The sequence below is a fragment of the Eublepharis macularius genome, chromosome 2, assembly GCF_028583425.1.
Source record: "Eublepharis macularius isolate TG4126 chromosome 2, MPM_Emac_v1.0, whole genome shotgun sequence".
NCBI lineage: Eukaryota > Metazoa > Chordata > Lepidosauria > Squamata > Eublepharidae > Eublepharis > Eublepharis macularius.
In genome coordinates, this window is record NC_072791.1 from 186,896,097 (window position 1) to 186,917,683 (window position 21,587).

The window sequence follows — 21,587 nt, forward strand, 5'->3', positions numbered from 1 at the left end:
AGACGTAAGAATCTCTCATCCTTGCCTTCCCCCAAATTCTCTTGCAACTGTCTTGTAATCAAGATGATCTTTTCTCATAATATTAGTCTGTCTTCCCTCCTAGATTCTGCCCATGATTTTAAAAAAAAAACACAACCACCACCACCCTGAAAGTTAGCATTTTTAGAAACAATTTAACTAAGGCATGACAACTTATACCAAATACATTTTGACAAGCATATTTTTCCATGTATACTTCAGCGTGAATGTCATTCTTTAAAGTTTCTTACAAAGATCAGCCATTTGTCCCAAAGCAAGTATTAAATGCATAACTCTTGACATTTTAAAGAGTAGTTGATTCAATTTAAAAACCTTTTCTTTCAATAGCTCTTTAAATGCTTGCTTAGCTTCTTCTTTTGTATTCCATGTATAGGTTTTCTTTACTGGTTGGGCATCCTCCTCATCTTTTTTGGGAACAACACTATAGATTTAAAAAGAAAATGTTTGTTAATTACTTAAGCAAAATGTGCTTTTTTAAATGAAGATACTCTGGAGAGCCATAAATAATGATACTGAAAGTCTGCCTCCCCAACCCTCCTTCAAACAGCAGCACAAGCAGAAAACACTGAGCTACATTTACACTCAGAAATAACAGATTCATCCCTTAAACCAAGATTATACAGCTAAAATATATCCAATTTAGTAATATTAAAAAGCTGGTTCTTTAGCATCTTAGTTTTCTAGGCAATTTATTTTGATGAACCATTTTATATTAATATGACTAAGTTGTCCATGAAATACCCATGACTTGCAATTCAGTCTTCTGAAGTCACGTTCTATAAACATACTATACTCCAAATCATGCCAGCTCTTCCACAAAGGTGGCATGGAAACAATGAAGGTGAAACCTGCTGGGTGAAGCAACTGACTTTGCTGTACATTTGGGATACATATCAACCTGGTATTGTGAACATACATTTTTACGCAACTTGAGAAATGCTCAATTCGTTTTAAATTTGCTTTGGACTTGTATTTCTATTTGGGGGGGGGCATCCATGTTTAACACTAGGCTTGCCCCCAACTCCTCGAATTCACTTAAAAGTAGCTCTTTGGTACCTGACAAGCATATAGAATCAGAGGAAACTTCTTTTGTGATCTCTTCCTTTGGAAATACACCTGCAATACTGCTACTGGTTAATGCTACAGGGGTTGTTTATTCTCCTGAACAATATGCCTGGAAGACTCGCAGAACAGACAAAATACCCCAAACTATTTTACATTCCATAGCACTTCAAAGTACTTTTTCAATACCAAGTCTTCAAACAGTTGCTTGTTTAGCAATCTAGTTAAATTAAAAGCAATGCTGTTATTACCATTGATATTTTTGAATCTTACAGCATTAACTGACATTGTTATTTTTGAATCTTACAGTATTAATTGACAGTAACAGTGGGTTACGCTCCACTGAGCGAATGATAGCCCAATTCCTCTAACACAAGGAGCTTTCTTCCAATACAAAAGCTTCTTCCATTAGAAGAAGTGACTTCTGCTTCATAGGAAGGTGCTGCAGTTAGATAATGGAAGGAGTAGGATACAACACGGTATTTTAGAACACTATGTTAAAAAGTACTTTACTCATAATTATGTAAGTATGTACAATTTTTCTATCTCAAGCCAAGAGGAAATGGAGAAAAGAAACAAACAATACATTTCCTTTAAAATCCTGCCCCCCACAATACCAGTCCATCAGCATTACAGGGTTCCTAATTATTATTTAAAATCAAACACATTCACTTATGGTTCTACAAAGCTGCTTTCAAGATGCCAAGAGGGGAACCTCCTGCAATTAATAGTGGAACATTTATGTGAAAAGAGTGCCTAATTACCATGAAAAGGAAGAGAAAGGAAATTAAACGTTTTTATCCTTTAGGTACAACACGAGCACTGGAATGCAGGTCTACCCAAAGCAGCACTAGGCCGAATTAAAATAAAGTTTCTGAACACTTAATAGAGGCTCTCTCTGGAGATACATCCTTGCTGCTGCAAAAAGGGTTTTCCGTTTCCCTCTCTTTATTTTGTAAAATTTTATCCCCTCTCCGTTTTTATTATATACTTGTGTTTCTCCAGTAACTCCCCGGGATTTCTTGTGATGTTCTAGGGAATCCATAAAATAAACATAAGGTTATCATTCAACAGCAGCAGTCTGTTAACAGACTTACTTTAAAATTTCATTTGTATTTGAGATACTAAAAATGATGAAAATCCTGTAAATTAACATTTCCCTCCGCAGATTTGTCATCTGTCATGTTCATGTGTCTTCTACCTTTTTGTTTTACTTTTCTTTCACTGGTTATTTTTTATGTATAAAGGTTCTCATACAAAAATAGTATCAAGGTACTACTTACTCTGAGGATTCCTGTTTAGGAGTTTCTTCTATGGAGTTAGTGACAACTTCTGCAGTCTGTTCCTGCACAATAGGTGCAGCAGGCTGCACCTGCTCATCAGCTACAGCACTGACTGTATTTTCATTTTCAACAACAGTAGCAACAGCAGAGGGCTCTGCTTCAGGGGCTGACACAGCAGGTGCAGCTGGGGCTGCCGGCACAGCCACAGGAGTTTCCACAATAGTAGGTGCAGCAATTGGAATCCCTGCTGCAACCACTGCAGATGATGACTGAAGCAACTCCTCTGCTTTACCACTAAATAAACAAAAACAAATGTCAGCCACAGGAACATTGTACAAGTTCATTTGTCAATATGTGAAAAAACCTTGGGGATCTTTGGGCATTTGGTTTCCTCTTCCCCATTCTTCTTTGCCAGTGAACTGGAAACTTCCACTTTTTAAGCTAATAGTCTGCCATTAGGCCCAAAGTGGCATACTACGGGGTCTGTACTTTTCCTGCCAGCCAGGAATAAGTTAGATTTTGGAATCTTGATTGGCAGGGAAAGTACAAAGCATTGTTCAAAACAATGGCAAACTATGATTCACCATGGAAGTATCCAATCAGCTAATAATTTAATTTAAGCAGAGAGTTCCTCAGGATTGTTCATACAGCACCCCCCACCCCCCACCCCCTGAAAAATGACAACCAAGCAGGACACACTACTTGCCTGTACTGATTCTATACAATTTCACAAGGGCTTAATTAAGTTCAGCACATCAGGGAGACCTTGAGTAAGTGGTCATTTCCTCCCATCTTTCTTTTCCTTGCTAACTAGCTGGAATAGAAACTCCATAGGATAGTAAATTGGGTTGGGCTGAGGGGCATGTATCTGCAAAGTTTCCAACTAATTTTTGCTCATTCATCCTTAATAAACCAGTAAGTGAGGCTTTTGTGCTATTGGCCACAACACACAAATTAATCAGAAGCCACAACTTAAAACAACATGCAGTTTCATGGATTGCCAAGTTCAGCTTTAGTTGCCATGCAGGGTTTTGCACGTAAAAGAAAAACTACTGCTCTCTGAAACAGAAAGTGAATTTGTTTAGCATGAGAACTGGACAGTACTCCATGCAACACAGGCGGTTCTAGCAAAGAAAGGGGACTCTCCTCACTCTTTCCTCAAAGAAAGAAATTGACTCTCCTCGCTTGAATAAAGCTTGTGAATTTCACACTACTCGCACAATAGTAAGGAGACTAATGTGTCTTACTTCTTTTTGAACATACATGACATCACTTCAAACGGTTTTCAAAACTGCTGAATTTTAAGGTTTTTTGTAAATATTTCTAAGGGACCTTACAGACCCTCATCAATTAGTGGGAAAGGGGAGCCAGTTAGGTGTAGTGGTGTATTGTACTAGAGCCTAGGAGAGCTAGATTCAAACCCACATTCCACCACAGACGCTCACTGGATGACCTTGGGCCAACCACACACACTTGACCTAACCTACCTCGAAGGGTTGTTACAAGGTATAGTGGAGGAGAGGATAATGATATAAGTTACTTTGAGTCCTCATTGTGGAGAAAGGTGGGGCTTAATTGAAATCAATAAATGATATTCTAGAGAAATTGTTAAGTCTGATTACTCTAATTACATATAAAAATCACCTACAGAACATGTGCCTGTGCATGTTTGTGTGTACACACATGAACTCAAAAATTCTGCATACTAAAAGAAAACCAGGGCATATAATTAAAGTCCTAAAATTAAGTTATGCTAGTTTTTTTTTAAAAAAATGATAATCAATTACATGATTTTCCTCAAATGAAGTATTTTCAAACATACCTGTTTTCTTCTGCTTTAATCATTGCTGTAAGAAAACAAATAATCTTGTTACCAGTTTGAATAAAAGTGCCACTCTTCCTTAGAAATGGACACTAAAATGCTCTGGATACAGTATATATTACTAGCTCTGACAGATTATTATGTATATGACAAATGTAAGAGACAGGCCAACATTAACGAAAAGATGAGGGTGCCACATTCCACTGTAAACTTTAATGAACAACAATCCTATTTGATTGCATCAAACCCTAGTTAGCTAAAACAGTTTTTCTATTGCCATTCTCCATGTGCACCCCAGGCCCCACTTTCAATCCTTGTCAGTACTATCCTGCACAAGCAGCATGTGTTTTATGAGACTAGGCCTGGCTATGGTCCCCGTGTAATTCAAAACAGATCATTAAAAATGTAATCACAATGAAGAGACGTAAAATCACACTCAGCTTTCTAATCATAACCCCAAGGCCATAAATGCCTGTGAAAGCCTTGGGAAAAAAGAGACATCACTAGCCCTTGCTCTCTGACAAGAATTCACAAACTCCTTCTCTTTTTGTTGTATAAAATATTCTTTTTGGATAGTACCCTAGCATAATGACAGTCCCATTTTCGTTTGGGCCCCATCCAGAGTTACGATTGCTATCACCATATTGTAACTCTAAATAAAGACAGAAAAAAAGATTCCATAGAAATTACCTTCAAGATCTTCAAGTTCTTTGGGTTTTGCCCAGCGTGACTCTTTTGTTTGAGAATTGTAATAGTAAGGTTTTCCAGAATCAGATTTATATTCCTTCCATGGACATTTTGATAACATTTGCTAAAGGAGAAATAAAGTTATCACAATAATATTTTGAGAATGTAGGCACTTGATACAGAGTCTAAGAAATGTAAGTATTGTGACAGGTAAAAGTAATGTCATTAGAAAGGTCAGGTTCCAAGGGTAGTACATGGAGTTCAGTGTACGATGTGCGCTCAGATATATCTGGTCCAAATATATACGCCAAAAATAATTTTAGTGGAATTTGGGGGGTATATTCAGGTACCTGGATGATAATCGGGATTCTCAGGACTGGTATCCAGGTCCTGAATATTTCTGGAAATAATCAGGCTGGCATTTTGAGGATTCCAGGCCTTTAACAGGTTTCTCAGGAAACTAGAGGTGTGCGTGTGTGTGGGGGGGGATCTATCCTAAGCAAATGGGATTACACTTTAGAGCTCCCCGTTTGCCCAATTACAGTGATTCTCTCATAGCACACAGCTTGATAAATAGCAGGCCTGGCTGCAGTGACTCCATTTCAGGGTGATATACTTTGGAGAGCTGTTGGTGGTGTGCCTCTGGTTGCTCTAGTCTGTCTATGCCTTGGATTAATTCTGCTACCTGCCTCCTTGGGAAGATCTCCTTCTTGTTTTGTAACAGGAATGGTTTGCACTTTGTTTTAAAATATGGTTTAAATTTTTATTTTAACTTTGTGTGTTTTTTGTTTTTACTTGGTGAGTTGTAGTGTGTGTGTGTGTGTGTGAGAGAGAGAGAGAGAGAGGGGGGGGGGCTTTGCTTTCTTTCTGGTTATTTTTTAAAATAGTTTTCTTTGGATCGGTTTTATGCTGTTTTTGGTTTTAAAGGCCTGTATTTTCGTAAGATCTCTTGGCTTGTTTCAATTTTTAATTTTGTATCACACTTTAATTTTTAAAAGTTTGCACGGGTGGCAGGGTTCCAGGTTATTACTGTTTTTAAAAGCTTATCTTTTGGCATTGTTCTAATTTTACAGTTCTTCTATAGTTGTTTTAAAGATCTTTCTATGTTGAGTTTTTTGGGGGAATGGTTTAGTTGAATTTTGGGGTGCTGATGGTTTTCGAAAATTTAAAATTTCTAAAGGATATTTCTGGTTAACTTGTATATGAGAGTTTAGACAATTTAGGAAACACAACATAAAATTTAGCTTAGGGGTTAATCAGTGTCGTCGAAATGAAAAATTAGACTTTTGTTAGGCTTCCAAAGCCAGATGGTTTTTTGTTTGTTAAAAAAAGGAACACAGGTTCACTTAAAAAAACTTTATTAGGCTGACCTGGGCTTTGAAACAAGCCAGGTCATTAAAAAAAATAAGGCTTAGGATGACCTTTTAGTCTTCCAAAAACTTGAAGTCAGGTTTTCAGAAAGACTAGGGATTATAGTTTAATTTTTGTAAAGGCTTTGGTTGCTGCCTCAATGAAGAGGGCCTTTAAAATTTATTTTATTTTTCCTAGCCTACAACCAAAGCCTTTACAACAGCTGGAGGAGGGGTAGCTTGAGCAGAGGTCCACCTGCAGAGGTGCCTGAGATAAGTGCTGGCCCTGGCTTGCTGTTCAGGCTACCTCTCCTCTAGCTGCTGTGACTCGGCAGCAGGAGCAGCCTGAGCTGTTTTTTCAGCTGAACTTGGGGGGTGAGAGTTAGCATGCTCGTAAATCCAGCCCAGGGACCCAGAAGAGAAATTAGAGGAGAGACTAGGCACCCTTTCTCCAGTTCCCCCAGAGTTCAGCAGGCCTTCCAAGAAGAGGGAGAGGCTAGAGGTGGTGCAAGAGGAAGAGATGGCGGTGCACCTGAGGTGCTGCCATTTCAACCCCTTCTCCCTTGGGCATCTCTTTCTGCCCCCCCAACACACATGATGTGTCTGCCCCTCAGCTCTCACAGGCAGTGGCTTCAGCAGTGCCCACAGCTGCTACTCAGCATGGGTGCCCCAATGCCTCCATGGTATGGAACCAATTCCAGAGAACGGAGGATTTATTCTAACTCCATCCATCCATTTATTCATTTGATTCATCATCCGCTCTCCCTGCAAGCAGGCTCAGAGTGGATATATACATATACATACATATGTATGTATAAATATATAAATATAATAAACTAATATAATAAAAACACTGATATCATCATATAAATCATCATGAGAGCCAGTTTGGTATAGTGGTTAAGAGTGGTGGGACTCTAATCTGGAGAACCAGGTTTGATTCCCCACTCTTCCACTTGAAGCCAGCTAGGTGACCTTGGGTCTTTCACAGCTCTCTCAGCCTCACCCACCTCACAGGGTGATTGTCGTGAGGATAACATACTTCGTAAACAGCTCAGAGTGGGTGTTAAGTTGTCCTGAACAGCAGTGTATAAATCGAATGTTATGATGATGATGATGATGATGATGATGATTATATAAAACATATTAGAACAATGCACAATGCATCTCATGTCTCAAATATCTTCAGGGTCCATGGGACATGGTGACCAAAAGCTAATTATTACAGGGTCGGGGTACATACCTCCCCCCACACTGGCAGGAGGCCAGTTGGTTGATCCGCCAGCCACAACCACTATAAGCATAGCAGAACATCTCCATCTTACAGGCCTGGCAAAACGGTAACAAGTCCTGCTAAGACCAGGTCTCTATGGGCAGAGAGTTCCATCAGATAGAAGCCAGGGCCCCAAAAGCCCTGGCCCTGGCTGAGGCAAGGCGAACCTTGGGGCCAGGGACCACCAGTAGTTGTTTATCTGCTGACTGGAGCAACCTCTGAGGAATATAGGGCAAGAGATGGTCCCACAGGTACGTCGGTCCGAGTCCACTAGGTTAAAATGAAAACTTTGAACCTGATCTGGAACTCCACTGGAAGCCAGTGCAGCTGACTCAATATGCAACTGGAATGGAGTTCCGGTCAAAACACACACAGTCACATTCTGGACCAATTGTACAATCCCTCAGCAGCTGCTCCTAAAGGTTGATGGACCCAAGGTCCTATGCATCACCCTATGAGTGAATTTGCTTTCTGCTCACACATGGTCTTTGGATGCCATCCAAGAGTCATCATTATGCAACGCTACTCTGCTAAAGAGGTTCAACCAAAGAGTTATATTTTGAAGCTTGTTTACCTCAGCAGGTGTTTTAAGATCATCTGGCTTTTCCCATGTAGATTGTTTGGTCTCAGTATTATAGAAGTATGTTCTTCCATCTGGTGATTTATGCTCCGACCATACTGATTTCTAGGAAAAACAGGTACCATATGAAGAAATTCTGGAATATATCTAATGGATATAATATAAAGTGCTACAAAAATATTAAGGAAAGAACATGGTACCTGTTTAGAAGGCTCTTCGTTAGCAGAATTGTTAGTTGTGGCAGCTTGTGGAAGGGAACAAACTACTGGGGGTGTTGGCTAAACAGAAAAAAAAGCAAACTTAACAAGAAAGATTCAAGGAAGTTCTTTTTAAAGTAAAAACTGTAAGATTTAAATAATAAATACTACAGAAAAGAATACCTGACAGCAGAAAAAATACATTTATACTGAAAGTACTACCCAATCAAGTGGTAGTTAATTAGAAGAGAGTTGGCGAAGAAAATTTACTTTCAAGTTAACAGAATATTCCACTAAACAACAATACTTGGCTCTGTTTCTACACTTTCTTCCCACATTGCCTTGCTTCTTATAAACAGTTCTTGCTTACAGCTGTTTAAAGAAAGTGATTGCATAGATGTCTTGGGAGTATTTTATAGAAATAAATTCCTTTAATTCTATGGTTAAACCTGATATACAGCCACTGCACTGATCAGAAAACTAATATTATAAAAACTAGCATTTTTTATTCTGATATTGTCCTAACTTTAACCACACAGTACAATATTGTGCAAGATATTCAGACATTCAGAGATACAGTAATCCTGCTTATGTTTTCTTCACAATCCTACATGGAAGGACAGTTTTCCCTCCCAACTACAGACCATCACTTCATTCCATATTGTATTCTTAGACTGCACCAAACAATTAGTGTCACAGTTGGCTGCAGCTGTAAAGGGAGGTTAGAAAGTTTGTTTCTATGAGCACTGCTCTTCTTGCACTAAACATGGTATGTAAAGTTTTTTCAAAATTTTTATTATTTTCATTTCTCCAATAATTTATCCATTCTTCATGGTCCTCCACTGTAATTGAGAGGACTGAAGAATATCCTTATATCATGCAAAAAATTCTGTGCTTCTGGTTTTTAACCAATACATTTCAAATAGCTGAGTAACTGTATGTCTAACCACCAATTAACTGTACGTCTAATTCACCAATTGTTTGAGTGTGACAATACCTGATGTGAGCAGTACAAGGTATTTTCTGGAGGCAAAATACTATATTGACTTAAAGGATACATACAAAGAAGAGCTAAAAGACCTGTTACTAGAAAATATATTTTCTTTTACTGAACACATGTGCTTCTTTTGTGCAACTTGCTTGCTAATTCAGAATTGGCAACACTTCGCCTAGATGAAAGCACCCCCCCCCCCCACACACACACATCTATGCCTCAGCATCAGAGAAATGACCAGAGCCAGGTCTAACCATTCTAGCAGTTCTTTAACATTAGACAGCGTGTGTGTGTGATTACAACAAGCACAATCCAGCCAAAATTAAGCACTCCCATGGATTATAAGTGGGTAAGTAGTTACTTCTTTCGAGATTAATGCTGCTTAATTGCGAACTGTTTGTGGCTGCATCATGAATGAAGGGTTTAAAACTGCCACAGTTGACATGCAAAGTGGATGTACAGCTTTCAATGAGTAAGACAGAGATAAACAATACTAAAATTTTAATTTTAAATAAACATCAGGGATTCAAAAAACCTAGAAATCTATTACACTGAGTGCCTCCTTTCTTTTCTTCAGTGCTTGCACTAGACGCACGTGCAAAATCGAATGTAAACTTGACCTGATAAAGCAAACCTAATTCAGCAACCAACCATACATTTTGGGGCTATGCCAGTGGATTTATGTGCACACCCCCTAATAAAAATGGCTGCTCAGTAGTACTGGAGGGGGGACAGTCACTCCTAGAGATGTGATGGTAAATGGAAAAAAAAACATTCAGAAAAAGTGCCCTTCCAAGGACTTTTCTTCAATTTTTCATTGATAAAATTGGAAAATTTGGGGGAGTGCTGGGGGAATATTCTCTTTCTGAATAAGTAAAATGCTTTTTGAGACAACCTTTTACTCACTCCAAATGCATAGCAATTCCTATGTACACTAGGCATATAAAACATATTTTAAATGTTTCAGCCATGTTCGTCTGTGGATATGTTAAATGGTAAGCTTATTTGAATGTGAATCATTTGGGCAACAAAATATGATATTGTATTTGATTATATGTTAATCACTTCACTACTTTCAAAGTTTAATTTGATACTCAAATATGCTGGAAATCCTACAGTGACTATATGCGACTGTTTCTTTCAAATGTGTTTTTTGTTTACTGTAAAATTTGATTTCTAATTCCAGTCTTTTTTCCCCACCTTTCAGAAGACAAATATTAAGACTGTGGTGAAGTAGCACAGGATGGAGCAGTTTGCAGTTCTCTCTCACAATCTATTATTAGGTATACCTGCAATTCAGCTGGTAAAAAACTAAGGCACGTAAAATTCCATAAATGTGCAAATTTTTTATAAATGACCAATTTTCTTATTAATGTATTAAAATAGTTTTAGCTTTTCTAAGAAAGTATATTTCTTTCAATTTCCCCCAAATTTCCATTTTTTGCCAGGAAAAAAATAAACAAAGCCAGTTTTCTTTCCAAGGTTTTAAAATACAGAAAATCTCCTGGCAGGTGAAGGGTGAGAAAGCAACCCCTCACTCACCCCAGTAACACACACAAAGAAAATACTGGCACAAATTCCAGAAACAAGATCTAATTAAAATCACACCAGTCCTAAAAGGCTCCTTGCTTACCTGAGTTCCAGGAGGTGCTAAACCTATGAAACATGAGAAACAAAATTTTAGAGAGCATAGCTAAGGAGATCCAGCTACACCTTCTTTAAAGTAGCTCAAAAGGCTTTTAGTCCTTGAGAATGCACTAGCATCTACATGTTACAACTCACAAGGTTCCTTAAAGAAACTATTTCAGGAAGACTATATTTGGATTTATATGTACAAATCTAGCTGCAGCCAGTCACACCTTGCCACAACACTTTTTTTCTACCAGAGTACTGAATATTTCAAGCATTTCTTAGTTAATTCCAGCTACTCAAGTCCCAGTAAAAAAAAAAAAACTTCTCCAGAACAGCTACTCAGATTCTTAACTGAAAACTCAGAATTTAAAGAAAATTTGCTATATCATTTCAGCAATGTTGCCATTGCAAGGAATTTTCAGTCTCCTTAGTTTCACGCAAGAGTCACTAAACTGAACTCAACTTGCAAAAGAAAAAAAAATATATGTATGTTAGGGTGTCTCATCTGCTAGGTCATGAGCCCCTACTAAGTTGTCTTTTTGTGTACTTTCTGCAAGGACCTGTATTGGAGATGACGTCATGGGTTTGCATCTCAGCAAGTTCCATTTGGCCACCTGGGTATGGAAAGATTCAAGAATGCTACACTACATAACAAGCACTGATACTACAAAATCTATATGTGATAGAAACTAAAAAGTGCTACAATTTTTCTGACTAAAATATCCAAAGAAGTAATTGTTTAAACATACCAATTTGAGAATCCATGCTGTTCACCCCTGGCTGTGAAAGCAAAATAATATTTAAAATTAATGGTGCCTACAACATGCTAACTGATAAGGATTTTGAGCAAGTCATTACAATTTCAAGGCAGTCTTTCCCACCCAACACATATTATACACAAAATCACATTTTTGCCAACCATTAAAGAAATCTTCATATATAGTCATAAGAAGCATGCTCTATGTCAACTTTTTCAAAAATACTTTGAAATTCCTAAGAGGACAAGGGGAAAAGATAAACTAAGAGCATCCTCCATCGCCACGTACTTAATTACTTCAGGAAATTCTTAGAGGAGTGAATGCTCAATACTCAACATGCATAAATTGCAGGGTGTTTTTCTGAACAAACTTTCATACTCCATCCTTCATAATGACAAGAAGGACCTGTTGGGAAGATAGCACTAACACTAAACCCAGTTAAATGATGCCATTTGTAACTGATTTAACATACTAACACAGTATTGCTCTACCAGAAAACCATTTTGGAAACAACTTCACTAAGTCCAATAGATGAAAATACGAACCTTGAAAGTTAAGTCCTATGTGTTACCTACTATTCAAATTAATTATTGAGAAGACCATGATGCAATTACACTGCATTTGTGACTTGCCATTTTGCAATATACCTCCTATTGTGGCTAAGACAAGTGTGGAGAATCTCATTTTACCCTCTCCCACTATTTCCTCTTTCCTCAAAGCCTCTCCTCCTACTCTCTTCCCCACCCTCAGCTAACTTACCTTTATTTGCTCCCCTGTTTTCAGCTTTCCCTCCTTCCTTCCCTCTGGCAGCCTCTACCCAGGAAAACGATGACCCTATTGTGCAGCGCTGGCCGCTAAGCTGGGCCTGTTGTACAGTGGGGAACCCACAAGGACTTGCTGGAAGTACCTTATTTCACCTACATCCCCTTCCCCACACTATTTTCTTTCCCTCCTCTTGGCAACCCCTGTATCATAACCCCTATCCTTACTTCCTTCTCTCCTTCCCACTCACCTTTTTAGTTGCACCAATCTTCTGCTATATTTATTTACTTTATTTATAATCCACCATTATCCACAATGGGGACCCAAAACAGCTCCCCTCTCCTCCATTTTATTCTCACAACCCTTTGAAGTAAGCTCAGCTGAGAACATGTAACTGGCCCAAAAATGGAAATATGAACCTGGCCTCCGAAATTTTGATCTGAAACTATAAACTATACTGGTTTTCATGGGTTGACTGCTGTTGAACAGTAACAAGCAGCCAGGCATGCATAAATTAGGCAAGTAATGTGGCTGCTGCAGGGCCAGACCCCAATGAATCCTATCTCTAAGGCCAAAGCAGCCATAGAAAGGGCATGCCACCCTACCCCTTTTACTGACAGAACCATAGCTTGAAAGCTGGCAATACTGTGTGGTTGCCTAGCAACTGCCAATGAGAGCATTCATTTCTTAAAACTACAGGCACTGCTTCTATTATTTGGGATTTTTACCCCCCCTCCACACACAATTTATTTTTTTAGATTTCAGTTTTTTTCAGATTTATAGAAAGATGCCTCTTGTCTATTCTTGGCTCCAGTCTCTGGATTTAAGCACCCACAAATTTGTCCATAAGAATTAGATATACTGATGCTTCAGAGAAAAAAAATGAACTAGTTTTGAAAACTGTATTCAGCCCGATGATTATGCTTTAATATAATGTCAGCAGAACTTTCACATTTCCCCCATTATAAACTAAAAAAAACAACAACTTCTTCCTTGGGACTGTAATGTCATCTAAAAATATTAGAAAACTTTTACAACTGCAATTAAAAAGTCTGGCTACAAGCTTCTGGCAAGTTACCTTAATATACTTTCAGGGCCAAATGATAATTTTAAGTATTGTAAATCAAAGTGGTACAGCATCTTTTTCGTATGGAGAAGAGCCAAAGTTCATATTCTATTTCCAGTTAACCAGATCAGAAAGTGGGAGATGTAGAAAACCTCTATTCAAGATTCTGCAAGCAGACAATCTAACTCTGACAGACCAACAGTTTAACTCAGTATAGCACCTCTGCACGTGTTCGCACTGAGATGATCTGCTGATGGCTACCAAAATATTATATTATCAGTCTGTTTAGTTAGTAAAATCTTGGGATATAGCCAAAATGGCAAAAGGTAGAGAAAAACCAATAAACTAATAAGCATCCTCACTGAACTGGTGATTTTTCTATAACTGTACCATGTTATTAACTGGGCATTGATTTATGTGGGGGTATTTTCCACTGTGTGATGTTGTTAGCTGTATATTTTTGTACTTCAGTTGTTTTGCATTTTAGTATTTTTTTTAAAAAAACATTTCAAGATACAAGATACTAGAGACAACAGTCACCTAGTCCGTATAAAAAAATCCCAATATTTTAAATCTGAAATACTCATTACAAAAGGTTACAGTGAATGTGCTGGCTTGAACACTTCACTAAGGCCCATTCTCGTTGGATAACTTTAGCAGGTTTTCAAACAAAAATTACAGGTGTCTGAAGGGAATACTTCTGAGAATACCTCAGGCAGGTAGGAACCACGGAATATTGAAAATACAAAATAGATAAACAATGCGCATCTAAAGATTCACTGTAAAAATTAAGTGTAAATCCCTAATAGGAACAACAACTGAAGCTAAGAACAATACACTCTAAAGAAAAAAAGAACTTCCTTCTTGTGGAAAGCATAACTGCAATAATATATACAGCATATAATATTATTTAAAATTGTTATGAAACTGTGCTGCTTTGGAGGGTGTGCTCCTTGGATATTGAAAAGTAGGAATATTCTATGCAGTCCCATCTAGCAATATTCTATGCAGTCCAATCCAAGTTAAAATGTGGATTGACCAGTAGCATAGACAGAACCATTTTTAAAAAAAATAACATTTGATTTACATACTGTTCTTCAGGACAACTTAATGCCGCACTCAGAGCAGTTTATAAAGTGTGTTATTATCCTCACAACAATCACCCTGTGAGGTGGGTGAGGCTGAGAGAGCTCTGAGAAGCAGTGACTGACCCAAGGTCACTCAGCTGGCTTCAAGAGTAGTAGTAGCCAACCAAGCAATTAACTCAATTAATTGAGGCAATTAACTCAAAGCCTCTAACTCAAAACACAGTCTTTCATTCTTCTCATATAACAATCAAAGAAATGACGTGCACATGTTCAGAATAAATCTGTGTTAGTATCCTGAAAGCCACATGCTGAGAAGCCTATATACATATGTCTTCTGGATTCAGAGACTCAGTTCAGCATTGCCAGAGTTGCTATGAGAATTAAGACTACCAGTGCAATCCTAAGGAGAGTTACTCCAGTCTAAGCCCATTGAAATCAATGGGCTTAGACTGGTGTAACTCTTCTTAGGATTGCACTGTAAATCTCAAAGAAAAGACTAGTCTGAAGATTGAGTTGATGGAATACAGAGATGTGACACTTGTACATGTTTAGGAAGGAAGTTCCATGCATAGGTGGCAGCAACAAAATGCAAAAAAGGCCTGAAGACAGGATGGGGACACAGCTACGAGCACTTTGAAAGGAAAAAACAGTTTGTGCTTGATACAGAAAGGGAAGAAAAGCCAATGGCAGGATTTTTACGAGGACAGTCACATGATCCGAGCAATGAACAGGAGAATATTTTTGATAGCAAACTTTAGACAGAGATGAGAGAACAAGGCTTGAAAAAGGAAAGCAAGAGTGTAGAAAGTTACAATAGTTAACATAACCAAAGCATCAATCAGAATTTTAGCTGAGGGACTGGAAAGGAATGGCAGATTTTTGTAACACTGTAGAGCACAAACCCCAACCTTGTTGACTTATAGGCACTTCTAGTAAATTGCTGCCATGGGAGGAGTGTGTCTGACCAACCACGAAATGTATTCCATGTGGACCAGGGCCAATCACAAAATGCTGAGATGACAAGCAAGCTTCCTCCTATGATGGAGGCAGCTGTTCCCAAAGTTTTCTTTTAGAGCTTCTCCAAAAGTGATTCTTCTGGCCTCTTCTGAAGCATATTCTGCTCCAGTGAGGCAAAAGAAAGTAAAGATTGTCTCTCTGCTTTGGAGAAGAAATGTTTTCAGAAAAAGGGAAGTAGATAGAAGGAAATACAATGACGAAAAGTGAGACACCTATACCCACCAGCGGGTCACTGCTGTACAATAAGTTATATCATTTAAACAGACTGAATGTGGAGAATGTACAATAAAAAATAAAACCTGAAATGCAAGACATATCAACAGAAAGAACAGTAACAGCAACTAAACAGAGGAAATCTTGGAAAGACAGAAATAGAACAGTCTTTAAGATGGAAAAATACATCTAAAGAGGGTAAGTTAGCAATCAAAAGAAGCGAGACTGTAGGGAGGAGTATTGGTTTCGGCAGAGGAGTTTGGTATCATCGTACCAGGATAATGAAAACCATGGTGACTGATGATGCCCTGCAAATACAAAGAATACAGATCTGACAGTAGGGGACCAGCAAAGAATTCTTAGGGACCTCAACAGAGTGTGGAAAGGTGAAGGAGCTTCTCCAGTGGGAAATCCTTAATGCACAATCTGACTAAAAGAATTCCAGGTAAAAACAGTTGTAGAAAAAGACAAAAAGGAAAGGACAGTAAACTCAAGAGCTGGTGATTTTTCAAAAGGTAACTGCTAAAAATCTCTATATTTAAAATGTTTATGTTGTTTTGAATAGAAAAACACAGATATTACAGAAGTTCACAATTCAAAGAATTTTGTCTCTTAATTAGTTTTGTAGGCAATGCTGACAGCTTAGCATCTGATTGTTAGCCAAAATATCACAGCACAACAAAATCTAATGTTAAATCACTATTTTAACATGTGGCAGATTAATCTGTTTAAAATGCAAAACAAACAAAATAAACTAGATTGTTTTTCACATTTGCCTTTCCCATGGATTAAGCAGAGATTTGATCTGAAATTTATCAAAGTATAATGCAATATATATACACATGACCACAAAACTGCTTCTACCAAGTCAAACCATTTGTCCATCTATCTCAGTATTGTCTGCTTTGACTGGCAGTGACTCTCCAGGGTTTCGAGTACAGAAACATCTGTCACCTAACTTTTGGAATGACAAAGGTTGAACCTGGGCTCTTTTGCCTGCAAATAATAAAACTGTATCATTCACTTCCAACAGTGATAATGCCGTAAGATTAAAGTGCTTCAATTTTAGAGCACTATATGTGCCTTTTTGATCCTTTGATCAAAATTTGATACCTTGCGGGGGGGGGGGGGAGACACGGGCAGAAGAGATCAGAAATGTACTGGTTATTTCATTAAGCTCTTTCTGCTAATTTATATTCTGCCTATGTAAAAATATGAAGTTAATTATGAATTTCTGAATGTCCTATTAATGAACAAGAAGCATTACCCATCTCTTTCCCTTATTAGCTTTCACTAATCAAAAATCTAATTGCTCAAAAAGAAAGATAACTGCTGTACGCCTGATAAATTCTAAAGCACAAAGTCAAAATCACCCAGACAAAAACTTTTTAAAAAATCACAAGGCAGATTTAACAATTACCGGTCCTGTAGGCTGCATGGGAGCATGAGACATATGGGGCGCCATCATCCCGGGCATCACAGATTGCATCATTCCAGGCATCTACAAGTAAAATATGATTATAGTACGTGTTTACAATTTACAATATGTTTCTGCACATATAGATTTCCTTATTCTGATAGAAGGATATTGTTTAACCTTGCTGAGCCAGGATTTTGGGGGCATAACAAATGAATGCAGGAAAATGAGCTACAATCTGAATAAATCTAATGGAGACAGGCAGTAGTTCAATGTGACTTTCCAGTTATAAAGAACTAAGGATTTAAGTGACCAAAAGAACTGCTGTAGACAAAGTGACCTAAGTTACAGGGCCAACAAAGAAAGATTTTTCAGCTCCAAGTGGTGGTTTGTCAAAAGGGAACCCAAGGCAAAAGTGAAGAAACTGGAGAATCAGGGAGGAAGGGACAGTAGAAAAGTTACCTCAAGAAAACAGGGCCCCCCAGTGTTTTTAAAAAGTACCCAAAGCATTAGAACTATTCAGGAGACACTGCAGGAAAGGGGCCCAAGTCAATTAAACTCCAAAACTTCTAAATCAAGTTCCCAAACCAAATCCCTCTGTGACCTACATAAACTCTATTAATTTTGAGGGCTCATTTACCTCATCTATGAACAGAGGATAATACCTGAAGAACTTGTCTCACAGTGCTGGAGGTAAGAGTTATGCTTGCAAAGATGTTCCAAGATGAAGAGTACTATAAAGTTTAAGAATTATGACTGCAGGGTTCAAAAACATGAACTGTTAAAAAAAGCTGAGAAAAGCATGCAACAGGGATGCAAACTAATTTAGCCACTTAAAATCACATCACTGCCCTTATTCCATCGTAAATATGGTGAATGGGGGAAATTCTTCACTTCAGTGATAATGCAAGATAGTAATTACATATGGGTCTAATATTAGCCATCCAAGGCGAAGACCCAAGCCAGTTACTATGATCTATCTGTGTGAGTATGCACATGCTACCTTAAATGGAAAAGTATTTCTGAAGGAAATTAAAGTTTTATTTCTGGTATTTTTGATTATTAGGAACTAAGAGGATAGCAGCAAGAGAATAGATGGTACAAATACTAGTAATGTATTCAATTGGCCATATTCAGCCAATTAATTTGACTGGGAAGCCCCACAAATGGTTCTTGGGAAGTAACCCCCCACTATTTGATAACAATCCCTGCTGGGTTGGCATGACCCCATTCCCATGTATCTTCAGGGAGCATCAGGTTACTGCTCCCTCTTACCTTCCATCTTGTGTGGAGGGAGAGGTATTTGGTAGGGCTACTGCTCCACCCTCAATCCACAAGGTTTTCTTGGAAGCGTGAGGAAGAGAAGAAAGAATGGGAGTGGCCCTCCCATTCCCCACCATCCTGTAGAAGCAGGAGAAGAAAGGAGTCTTGCCCCACTGCTGCTTCCATATAATTGTGTTCCACGCATGAGATGCTCCCTAAAGCCTCTATCTAGGTACTTGCAGAAACATCAAGGATTTTTTAAAGACAGGGCTGCCAAACTCATAGCCTCTAGAATAAATGCACCATGCTAATTCTAAAATGCTGCCCGGGTGGCACTTCATAAATCCAGTTTGTGCCATCACAAGGCAAGTCACAAAATCATGGGATTTATCAATTATCTGGTGGGCCAAAATACAGCTCTATATTTCCTAATGGCTGTGTGTTTGACAGTGCCACACTAATAACTTTAAATAGCCATCAACTTCCGGAATATACACACAATGCTCAGGATGTCTAAAATTCACAGGTGAGAGAATGGGAATTCTAATGTCAAAAAGAGCAATTATTATTTAAATAAGGGTCACTCGCCAGTGTAGCATAGCAGAACCCAACGGGTAAATCCCCAATGGAACATAGTGGCTGTTTGCTCCCAAAAGCAGTAAGGAGGGAAGTAACACAAACATTCACTAATAATTCCAATAACTTCCAATGTTCTATGAAAGAAAGACTTAGAAGTCCAAACTGATAAGCTAACAGACTAATATCTGCAATGTAAGACACGAAAACCCAAATACTCAAAAGCTATACCAGCCAGACCTATTTAAAAAACTTCTTTTATCTGTTTCTCAACCTTCACCTCCACAAAATCCACTAGAAAATATCCAAATTATCTATTTGCTTTTTATTTTAATATTATTTTCTTAACATGTGAAAATAGATAAGATGACAGGACCATGAAAATGACAGAAATATGAATGGACTCTAACAGGCAGCTCAGGAGAATATAAAATATTTATTATTCATAGTTACCTCTAAAAATTGGTCATTATAGGTGGACTTACTGTCCAACTACTTTATATCATCCCCCCCCCGCCCATCCTTACTTAAAGCTGCACTAATCTAATCTAACGTACGGCCATACTATTTGCAATCTGGAAGGACACCAGATATCTACCAGACCTGCTCACTAAATACTAGGACACAGAAGTTCACCTTCAAATAGGGCTTCGGGAAATGAAATGGAAGATATTGGCATGTGCCAAAACCTAAAGTGCACCTGGCAATAGCAGCCAGTCACAATGTCAGCATTCTTGAATCCAAGCTGGCTAAGTCCTTTAGGAGCAAAACCCTGAGCTGTTTCAGCTACTTTCCAGGACAAGTATGGTCTACTGGTGGGGTAACTGATGCCAAAAAAGCAGAGGATTTCACTTTGATTCTTCCAAATCATTACAGAAAATACATCCAAAGATACAGTTACTAGAAAGGAGGGAGGGAAAACAAGAGTACAAGCCGAAAGAGCCTGACTATTCCTTTCAGAATTAGGGGGCCATAAGAGGGAAAGATTCTTCATTTAAGGCCATATCCAATTGTGAGAAAAGACTAGGTTGAAATTCCTTTTTAGCGGAAAGACCGGTCTCTCTAACTACCAATATACAGGAACTTCTGCAGAAGGCATAACAAAGCTTTCAGAGGTTCTTTTTCTTTAATCACTTTAAATTACTCCCTGATTTCTTGATGCAAGAAAATGTTTGCCTAGTGGCAAGAAAGCTTCTGTTTCAATGAAGTCAAAAATAAGAATGAAAAAAAAACACAACAAAGATAAAAACCTGTAACAACATGAAGCTTAAAGTACACTCTTAGTGAATTATACAAAGGACTAAAATAGATTTTAACTACTGTTTCAAGAAAACTCAGCTTGTGTTAAAAGTGCTATTTATATACCAACAATCACAGAAGCTAACTTACCTGTCCCATTTGTGGTCCTCCCATTGGAGGCATCATTTGAGGCATCATTCCATGCGATACAGGAGGCATGTTAGGCGGCCTCTGACCCATAGGATGCATCCCCATGGGTGGATAGTGAGGCATGCCAGGATGTCCCATCTGAAAAACAAAATGTTAATGATAGTTCAAGTTTACTAGGGCTCAGAAACACAAAGAATAGAGGCACCTTGCCAGGTTGACTACTCTGGTTGATTACATTATAATAATATATTGTAGCCATAAAAATTACAAACCCAAACAAATTGCTCAAATTCATAGATTTTCTAAAATAACAACAATCAAATGCACTAGTTTTCAATATCTGAAAAAGTCAGCCTCCATTAATTAAAAGAAGTTTGAATCTCTGCTATTATGTACAAAGTAACTGTGTGTACGTACTTGGAAGAGTCTCAATCAACGAAGTGAGACTTACTTATAAAAACACTGATAGTGTTCTATGTATATATCAGCACGCACACACGCACACACACACACACACACACACACACACACACACAGCTCCCTCTCTCAGCTATATCAAAGGATCCCTATTTTATTTTTTTCCATTTTCTAGACACATTCTCTCTGAAGCTAAACTTCATAATTATATTGTGGTGTTTTAGGAGTCTTAAAAACTGACATTCAGCCTTAACAAAAATAGTAACCTGCTTGGCAGGTGGGAAATGAAGTGATAAGAATTTCAGGACACAGCTTGCAATCAGCACCTTGAAGTGCAATCCTCTTCGTACTTCCAATCAAAGGAAACAGTATTTGCACAGAAGATGTGCACAAGGAATCAAGATGTTCAACAATAAAGTTTCCATTTTTCTTATCACATGTGGCCCAAGGGTTGTAGATTTGAACTGCACCTTCTGTGTATCTAAGCAAATTTAACTAGTAATGTGTTAAAATAAAATGATTTAAAAGTAAGCTACTGAAGACTGAAGTTTCAAAAATGTCTACGCATAACCTTAAAAATTTAAAGTGTGGCACACACAAATATGTAAACATATGTTAACATAACTCTTATTATATAGTTGGAATTGGCCTGATCCAAGTACATTTGCAGGCAAACCTAGGGTTTGCTGTTGCATAATACATA

At 38.1% G+C, this 21,587-nt stretch overlaps 1 protein-coding gene across 3 annotated transcripts in view; it reads right to left on the bottom strand.

Moving 5' to 3' along the window:
• Positions 1 to 21,587, bottom strand: part of PRPF40A (pre-mRNA processing factor 40 homolog A) — a 35,565-nt gene that overhangs the window by 11,944 nt on the left and 2,034 nt on the right. The window contains exons 1-11 of one of the 3 annotated variants that reach the window (XM_054970242.1): positions 20,468 to 20,605; positions 18,515 to 18,640; positions 17,243 to 17,973; positions 11,668 to 11,698; positions 10,920 to 10,942; positions 8,296 to 8,373; positions 8,090 to 8,200; positions 4,897 to 5,017; positions 4,207 to 4,231; positions 2,385 to 2,678; positions 352 to 460 (exon numbers count right to left, since the gene is read on the bottom strand). In XM_054970242.1, coding sequence (XP_054826217.1) covers positions 352 to 460; positions 2,385 to 2,678; positions 4,207 to 4,231; positions 4,897 to 5,017; positions 8,090 to 8,200; positions 8,296 to 8,373; positions 10,920 to 10,942; positions 11,668 to 11,698; positions 17,243 to 17,323 — 873 coding nt within the window. In that variant the 5' untranslated portion in view covers positions 17,324 to 17,973; positions 18,515 to 18,640; positions 20,468 to 20,605. Of the gene's footprint in view, positions 1 to 351; positions 461 to 2,384; positions 2,679 to 4,206; positions 4,232 to 4,896; positions 5,018 to 8,089; positions 8,201 to 8,295; positions 8,374 to 10,919; positions 10,943 to 11,667; positions 11,699 to 17,242; positions 18,641 to 20,467; positions 20,606 to 21,587 lie in introns of those variants that run through there. The other 2 variants (XM_054970243.1, XM_054970241.1) reach the window with 2 other exon arrangements.